This window comes from Uloborus diversus, chromosome 1, assembly GCF_026930045.1.
Source record: "Uloborus diversus isolate 005 chromosome 1, Udiv.v.3.1, whole genome shotgun sequence".
Taxonomy (NCBI): Eukaryota; Metazoa; Arthropoda; class Arachnida; order Araneae; family Uloboridae; genus Uloborus; species Uloborus diversus.
Window position 1 is genome coordinate 15,386,752 of NC_072731.1, and position 9,150 is coordinate 15,395,901.

A 9,150-nucleotide genomic window follows, 5' to 3' on the forward strand; every position below is an offset into this window, starting at 1 on the left:
CTTTATTTTAAATTCATTGTACGTATGTTAATTTTCTTTTTAATTAGAAAGTCCCTTGGCAAATTTGGCAATGAATTATGGAGTTTTTTACATTTGAAAGCTTCTGTAAATGTAATTTTAATGTAATTTGTCTTTCTTTAATTCAACAGATTTTCTTTAAATTTTTAGCACAGGCATCGCTGTGCGGGTACTGCTAGTATATATACATATTTTTTGAAAGTTAAAGGTTCGTAGACAGTATCTAAAAGGGTTAGAAACATATATAACTTGTACTTTTATACCTTAGAGAAGGGCTGTCCAACGGTAAAAAGAGCCCACGGGCCAGAATTCTGGTCACTGTTCACCTGGCGGGCCACAGTTTGAAAAAGTTGGAACAATAACCTCTTATACAATAACAATTAATAGTTGAATTATGAATTATAAAACAATGAAACATTATAAAATAATTTGCTTAAATTATAATGGGAAAACTGAGACAGATCCACCTTCTTTACAAGGGCAGGAATGTCCACATTGATGTTTGTCGTTGCCAGCAGAAGAAGGTCTATCAATAAACTGTCAGAAAGAGAGTTTCTGTGACAATTCTTGATAAAGTTCATCGCCGAAAAAGTACTTTTGCAGCATAAATATGTGCTCCCAAACATGGAAGTGAAGAGAAAAAATTCTCAATTTCTTTTTTGAAATCAACAAAGTCCAGTAGAGTCAGTGAGGGGATCTTTATTTTTAACCAATTGCAGGCAGGTTTTGCTTATCTGAAATGTTTCTCTTCCCTCCCTGTCTCCCCCAGCCAATGAGAGGCAGTACAATTCCTAGGAATTTGTTTGAACAATAGCATTCAGGGTAGGACTGCTTGATCTGTAGATGTCCTGTACCTTTTTCTCCCAATACAAGAAAGGATTAAAGGAGAGATCAAGAAGAAATTTCAGGGACCCCGGCTTGACCAAGAATGAGTCTCTGATGCTTCTTGATACCATAAAATGTCAAAAAAAGAAACATGCTGAATAAGAAGTTGGCGGGCCACACAGTATGTGTTGGCGGTCCGCCAGTTGGACACTCCTGGCTTAGAGAGTAAAAATTCGACCCTGAGAGAGAATCTCGGGCTTAGTTAACTTCACCAAAAATGGCAACACGAGTGATGTTCGGTTCGGGCACAGACCTCAAAGGGTTAAATATTAATTGCGATCAACTGATTTTCAGTACACTTATGCATGTTTTGATTTTAAATGCACAGTACGATTTGTCAAGTACAAGTTAGGCAAACTGAAATAGTTTATTTCATTTGGAATTTTCCCCAGATGGAAAAAGGGACAAAGTGCTTCCTGATAAAAGAGCACTTCAATTTAATAAAAAGGGCACTTTCTCAAAAGAATTTTGTTTTATAAAAATACAAAGCTTTGTAATACAATCTTCCCTCACTACCATTCCAGAGTACAAGTGCAATAGTAATTCTTCAAGGACAGCTATAGCATGAATTCCAACCTTTCAAGTTGAATTGCTTACGAATCAAATGTCAATAAGCTTAAAAAAAGCAAGTTTTTGCATCGAGAGATGCAAAAAGGAGGGCTGGGCACATTGAAAGGTTGCCTTAAAAGGGAACAGGGTACAAGCCCTACAAAAAAATGTTTGAACAAAACATTATCATTCATTAATGTTTTGTTCATACATTTATCATTCAGTGACTCATTTAATCATCCATTTGAAGAAAAATATTTTTAATAATCAAATAAAAAGTATTTTATCAGAAAGTTTGTCCCATGTAGAAGACCCCCCCCCCCGCCCCCCCCCCCCCAAAAAAAAAGCAAAGATTTTCCATTTTTATTTGAACGTAAAAATTTATTCCCAAAAAAAAAATAAAAAATAACATTTCAATAAAAGTTTTTTTGTGAAATACTCTTCCCTCTTTTTTCAAAAGAAATATCCTAGTTGTTCAGTTTGAAAAATGTTATTTACTTTAAGTCCCTTGGCCTACATTCCCCTACAACAAAACCTTACAGATCAAAGTTGAAATAAAGTCAAGGCTACAAAAATGACAAAAAGAATGAAATGAGCAAATTACATTGAAATTACAATGCTCAATTAATTACAAATCAACATTATAACGTCTAACATTACAAAAGAAGCAAATAAATGTTTTTTGGAAAAAATTGTAAAAAAATAAGAGCACATGTACTCTTTAAGACTTTTATCAATAAGCAGTGATGTTCCATCATTCAAACATCAATTTTTCTGAGGGATACTCAAAGTAACTCATTATGCATAATATGTGTATTTGTATGTACATAATGTGTCTAAAAAAATGTTTTGAGAGTACTATACCCAATGGCAGTGCTTCTCAACCTTTTTTACTTTACGGCACACTTGGTAGTTGGCTCAATCCTTGCGGCACTCTTAACTAAATTTATAAGTCAAAATGAACAAAGCTGTCATCATTCCCTAGTCAAGACAAGTAAGAGAAGTAAAACTGTGTTTCCGTAAGGATATAACTATTAATCTTTTGAATATGTGAATTTTTTTTTAAATATTTCAGTTTCTTTAGAAATTGAAGTTCATCATGAGTATTAGTGCTTATTACGGCCAGAAAGTACGAAACTTTCTCTTAACATGACTAAGACATTTGTGCTTGTCTTGAGGCTCAGTGGCACATTCTATCCTGTATGTTGGGAATAGCTACAAGAAGTTTTTGAATCAAGAATCTATCATGTCATCTTTAAAATGGAAACAGTAACAGGTCATGCATAATGTAAACAGATTTTTAGGTACGCTGTTTACTAACATCAATATGTGCCCAAAGGCACTTTGCTAAACCCTACAGTAGTATTAGAGAGCGGTCACACCTTACGTTTTTAACTTTTTTTCGTACTTTTGAGGACAGTTCCTTGCTGATGGGTTAATGGATTACCAACCCAGTCATATTGTTCTATAACCAAACCAAAACCAAATATTGTTGTATAACCAAAGGCTCTGCCACCACAAACCGATTTAAAAATTGACATCCGATTTGTTGCATTTAGATAAAATCTTCGACCTTCCCCGTCATTGCAACTGCTGCATCACTGCACGCGTATATGCAGTTGCAACACTGAATCCTGTTGCTTTTTATTTATTTAGCAGTAACGCTGAACATTTCATCCCCAATTGCAAGATGAGAAAGTTTTTTGTTTCAGAAAGTATAATGATCTCGAATGCCATCCTCACTAGCAAGAGTACTTCCCTTATAAGGTGTGTTGCTTCATCAACTTAAAATAAAACTTGACCAGCTATCTGTGGTTTATGAACCAACTGTTTTTTTAATATCACCCTTCACCCCATTAATTCGATGCCTGATAACATCGTCTGAAATTGACACTCTAACTACCATCGCATCGGAACCTATTGTTCCCCGTATGATTTCTTTATACGCTCTCTGGTAAAATAAATGTTTCACCTTTGGCATGCAGTTTTTAAAGCAATTTGGAAATTAATTAAGCTAGCAAGATTTTGTCTAAACTCTTGCTCAAAAAAAAATACATCTCCATGCAGTAAGTTACCGCCACTAAACCAGAACTATGTATATTGTACATGATAAGATGACATCTGCCTTTAGGTCGGTTATTCCCTATTCCAGATTGACGAGTTCATAACGAGACGAAACTAGTCCCTAAACTGGATAACCAGACTGTTGGTAAATTGCATTAAAAATACATCTCTGCCCTTCTTTTTCCCACAACTTGGAAAATACTGGGGCACACCAAGGACCTTGTGCAGCACACCGGTTGAGAAGCACTGCCCTATGGGAACATTCCTATCGATAAGGGTGCCCAGGTACAGGGGCGGCAAATAGGGGGTGCGAGAGGGGGCGGTTGCACCCCCAAATTTTTCACTAATAATAATATTAAATGGTAAAATTCAATTTAGATAACTTAGAAAATCATTTGCCTGAATTTTCAGAACAGAAAAAACTGATGGAGGATAAGTGTTTGCCTTAACTAAAGAAGTAATCTCTTCATATGGGTTAAATATTTCAAAATTGAGTAATCTATGTTATGATGGAGCATCTTGTATGAGATACCCGTACAGTGTAGAGTCTGTGCAATTTTTACGCGTAAATTCCATGTCATTTTACATAAATTTTTATGCTCATATTATAACTTAATGTTCAGCTAGTAAGTGTTCATTGACGCCATGTACTAGAAACACATTTTAGCAACTCGGTGTATCATATGCTTTCATGGGAACTTTTTGTGAAGATATGCTATTTTTGAAAAACATCTCACATCAAAAAATACTTTCACATCAACAAATGTATCTTGAGGCTCTTTACTTGACAATCTCTGAGTGACACAAGATGGTCTTCAAGAGTTATAAAAGCCTCCTGGAAGAATTACTGGAAAGCGACCTTTTCACTGATAAAAAATTTGTTGTCATTTTAATATGTATGCCTTTGTCTGAATTTTTTGTTTACTTTATTTATACTGCGGAGCGTTTTTTTTTTGATAAATGCTATACTCTATCATCAAAATTTTAATTCGCTAATCTTAATTCTTGGACTGACAATTGAAACTCTTAGTAATTTTCGCATTAATGCATACTTGAACCAGGTGTGGAACTTTGTGACAGAACTTTTCGTAACAGTTTTTAATGTATGCCAATGTGGAAGAGGTAACAAAACCCAAATGAAGTTTTAGTCAAAATATTAAATCAATATTTTGAAATAAACTGATCAATTCAGTTTCTCAAGAAATTGAGACAGGATTTAATGAGATATATTTATTATTGGTCTTAACTTCAATATTATGTAGGTCGGTTATAGAAAGCGAAAAAGAAAATATTACACTTATAAGTAATAGCATGAGGGAAGAGGAATTGTTTTGTGAATTGTGATTATACTTTTTAATGACACAAAATAAATACTAGCCTATTTAAAAAGCTTTCTTGGTTATTTTAAAGAGAGGAATCTAAAGGAAATGTCCTTTTTTAACATAACTTTCTTGCATCCATTGTTTTTTGACTGTTTCAATCAGGTCAGTCATTTGAGAGATGATTTCCGTGATTAAATTGAAAAACCGATGTAAATAAAGCACAAATTTACACGAAAATACAGCATATAGCTATTTCAAGGCTACAATAATGGAGCCTCTTCATCGGTGTAAAAAACTACGCGCACAACCAGAAAGTTGTAGGAGAACTGAACGTCAACCAATTTTGACTTTCGTGTCTCAGGAGGTTAGAGAATTGCCTTCGAAGCGCAATGAGGCAAAGCAAGACCTGCCTCTTTAGCTATACTGGCAATAAATTAAGTCATTGGATATTGATTAACTATAGTTACAAAATTTTCTGTTCTTCCTGACTCCAAAAATAGCAGATTAAAAAATTACTAAAAAATAAAAACTAGTACCGAGATATTTTGTGAGATAACTTATAACAAAATAAATTTAAAGCTTCGGTCGAAAAAATTTTAATTGTTCTTTACAAACCTAATTATTCTTAACATTAAAACCATTTAATTATCAGTTCTTGTTAAACAATATGTATTTTATACCGTTCTGAGGAAATTCATGTTCAAGAAACTCGACCCCCCAAACGAAATGCTGAAATGCCGCCCCTGCCCAGGTATCCTACTAACTTTTATCTGATTTTGCACATAAATTTCAGTTTCTGTCCTTATTTCTCGAGCATTCTCATAAAGTTCTAAGAGAAAAATTTAGGGAGAACAATTCATTATACTGAATGTTTTATCCTTGCTCAACTAATTGGTTGATGTTAAGAGGTAACAAAAAATACAACAGAGCTCAAATGTTGAATCATCTAATGGGCAAACATAATCAAGCAAAATTCGTAGGTCCATTTCAATCTACAGATTAACTTTCAGATTTTGAACTGCAAAAACTAAAAGAATTATTGTGATTGGTCAGTTATAATTGCTAAAATTGAACAGCATTATTTCATATTTCGATACTACGAAAATAATTACATTGAATAAAATATAAAATAAGTTTCTAATAAAATTATAACACAATATGTCCCTACTATTTTTTGTTTCTAATAGATTATAAACTTGAATAACATGCATTGCATAACTATCAAAACCTCCTTCAAGAAGACCATTTTGAAAAGATATTTAAAATTAATAAGTGTCAGAAACTTGCAAACTTGGCATTATACAGCTGATCATGCCATGGTGAACTATCCTTTGATACAAATAGCTTATTGAGAAAATAATAACTGAGAGAGGATAACTTTTTGAATGTTTTTAGATTATATTTCATTCTGAATTTGACGAACAATTAAGCAGAGGCTTCGTTCGATAAAGGAGTCGGTTGGGGCAAGTCCGGAATGTGACGTCGACTCAAAGTGTCTCCGATGAGATTCGTGACCATCTCTCGATCTTCATGATTTATGAATCCGTGAAAGACAAGTTCCTCGGATAAATCGTAAGGGGTGTCTTGTTGAGTCACTTCACACGACAATTGCCTATTCATTTTATCGTCCATTCTCAGAAGAATGGTCATGATGTAATTTTCTCCCTCCTCCTGGGGTTTTATATTGCACATTATGTTGATGATTCTCCGAGTTTCCGACTCTGGAGCACTGGGAGAGGTGGACTTGGCTGAATCTGAAAGCTCGGGAGTGGTCATTCTCTGGACGATGGGCAGGTGGGTTGTGGCGTAAGCTGTCAGAGGATAAATTCCATTTCTGACATCATCCAAGAATTTTTCCAGCTCCAGCTTTTGCGCATCGGTCCTCGATATTTCTGGTCCCGGTTTATTGCCTTTGGACGGCACCATGGCTAAAATATCATTTAAATGGTTATATTTTGATCGTAAAGCCTCGTCGGTTAACTGATCTGGCTGATAAGAAGCATTGGTGACGATAGCATGAGCGGCGAGTAGTTTCAAGGAATGGACTTCGAAAATAATGGGATGGAACAACAGCTCGCGAGCAGATGGTCTGGAAGAAGAATTCACAGCCAGACATTTGTGGATAAAATCTTTCTGAAGGGAATTTTCAAGAGATTCTATTGTTTTCTTGACGGCTTCATCAGTAACCATGTTACCGGTCTCACTAATGGGTATCTCTAAAGCGGCCATTTCCAACGCACACATTCCAAATGCGTATATGTCGACCGCAGGAGTGATCGTAGAAACTGTTTTAGACCCGTATTCTGGTGCAATAAAATGAACATTGGTCAGATCTTTCCTACATGTTTTAACATGGTGATGAATGGCATCGGGAGCGACGGATCCAATCTTTATCAATCCATTGTGCTGGATGAATATAGTGTCGCAAGTGAGATTACCATGGATAATTGGAGGAGAGCAAGAATGCAAATAGCTGAGTGCAGATAATATTTGAGAACACCATCTTTTCCATGATGGAAGAGGAAGCTTTATTACGTTCCTTTTCGTCTTTTTCAAAAATTGCTTCAAAGAACCACTTGACATATACTCTGTAATAAAGATGACTCGCGGTTTTTCAGAGTCTTTATCAATCCAATATTTGTGAAGCTTTACGATATTCGGATGCGCAAGCTGGGTCAGACTGTCAAAAACCCCTCTGATTTTACCTTCTTGATATTTGAAATTTTTTCTTTCTGAGAACTTTACCTCATTCCATACTACCTCCACGCCTTCTTCCGTGTCCATGGCGAGGTATGCTGCATCGATACCGGGTATATCTCGCTGTTGTACTTCTTCTCTTCTTTTTAGCCACCGACCACATGGACTTTCTTCCAAATTTTCGCTTTCATCTTCCGAGTCGTCGCAACTTTCACGTTTATTTTTTTGATCAGTTTCTTGATCAATATTAGAGCTATTACAAGCCATTTTAAAAAATATAAAGGAAAATCTAGCAGAATAAAGAGCAATTTATGAGTCACAAAAGCTTCAGAGAAAAAATCCTCTAAAATTTATTTTATAAAATGCTATCTTACGTTCGGGAACAGCTGAGTCCATGATTTAATCTTCCTCTGAAGTGAACTAAAGGGTGGACTGCTGAATTTAATGCTTAAACAGTCTCAAGTTTTGTAATTAAAAAAAAACAAACAAAACACTCACGTCATTTTTGTGACAGCATATCATTTCACTTCAGATCTTTAAAATTTCAGTTAAATGCTGTATGACCAAAGGAAGTGTCTGCTACTCCTCGATTTTTCTAGCAACCTTTGTAGTAACTTGGCGTGGTTTCAGACGTCCTCGATATTTGGCGATCACGTTCGCGTTGTTTTTTCCAACGAGCAACAACTGCGCCTCGTGTTTGCTCAGCATACTTTCCTATATGGATAGTATTTTAATGATCTAATTATTGTAATTATGGAGGAATGACTTTTGAAGTAGGGGCGAAGTTTTCCTCATTTGAAAGCTTACAAGACAAATTACGGAAAAAGAGAATTTTGAGCATTTTGATGTGCAAGATACTGCTAAATTGACGAGTGATGTTCATATTCGACACGTTAAAAACATGGAACTGTCGAATTGGTGTATTACAAATTAAAATACACCAATGTTTTTGGCGGGCGAGAGTGCCAAAAAAAGGAAAGAAAACAAAAATGAAAGGAAATCTATAAGTGAGTATAAGTTTTGTATGTTGACCAGTACACCGAACTATAAGAAATATAATCTAATTTTCTTACAAGTTGCTTCCTCTTTAAAAAATAATACTACCTTGCATGTATTAGCTGTTTTATAAGGTTATAAATAAATACACTGCTCAAAATGTGTCGCAATTCATTAATGACCCTAAGTTTGCTGATGATTGGTTTTATGAACCGTATTTAGTCACCAAACAAGATATCTGGTGTTTTGGGGACCTCGATTTGGTGTATTTTTAATCAACATGATTGCAGCTTTCTGTTTGATAATACATTTATTGCATTAACTGCCATTTTTTATACTAAGAGCTCCTACAGCTCAACAGGCAATTAAAATAGCAATGGGTAATTATTTTATACTTAATGCCAAATTGCTTCATGTAATATCTTTTCAATAGTGTTTTTATAGCTCTTTTACTGTGTTATTCTTGTTGCACTGTAATGTTTGTATTATATTCCTGGCTTTTTTCTTTTCATGGCAATGCATTACTGGTCCAGTTTTTGTGAGGCTACTTTTATCTAAAGATGGACAGCATCTTGTCAAGTGGATGTAAATAACAGCTAAATCGTTAGTGATTTTGACC

At 35.0% G+C, this 9,150-nt stretch overlaps 1 protein-coding gene across 2 annotated transcripts in view; it reads right to left on the reverse strand.

The window, feature by feature from the left end:
* The window catches only part of LOC129228168 (cytosolic Fe-S cluster assembly factor NUBP1 homolog), a 32,209-nt gene extending 24,126 nt beyond the window's left edge, over positions 1-8,083 (reverse strand). Inside the window, exon 1 of one of the 2 annotated variants that reach the window (XM_054862823.1) lies at positions 7,910-8,083. In XM_054862823.1, coding sequence (XP_054718798.1) covers positions 7,910-7,931 — 22 coding nt within the window. In that variant the 5' untranslated portion in view covers positions 7,932-8,083. The remainder of the gene's footprint in view (positions 1-7,909) is intronic. The other variant, XM_054862832.1, reaches the window with a different exon arrangement.
* Between the last annotated feature and the right edge of the window lie 1,067 nt (positions 8,084-9,150).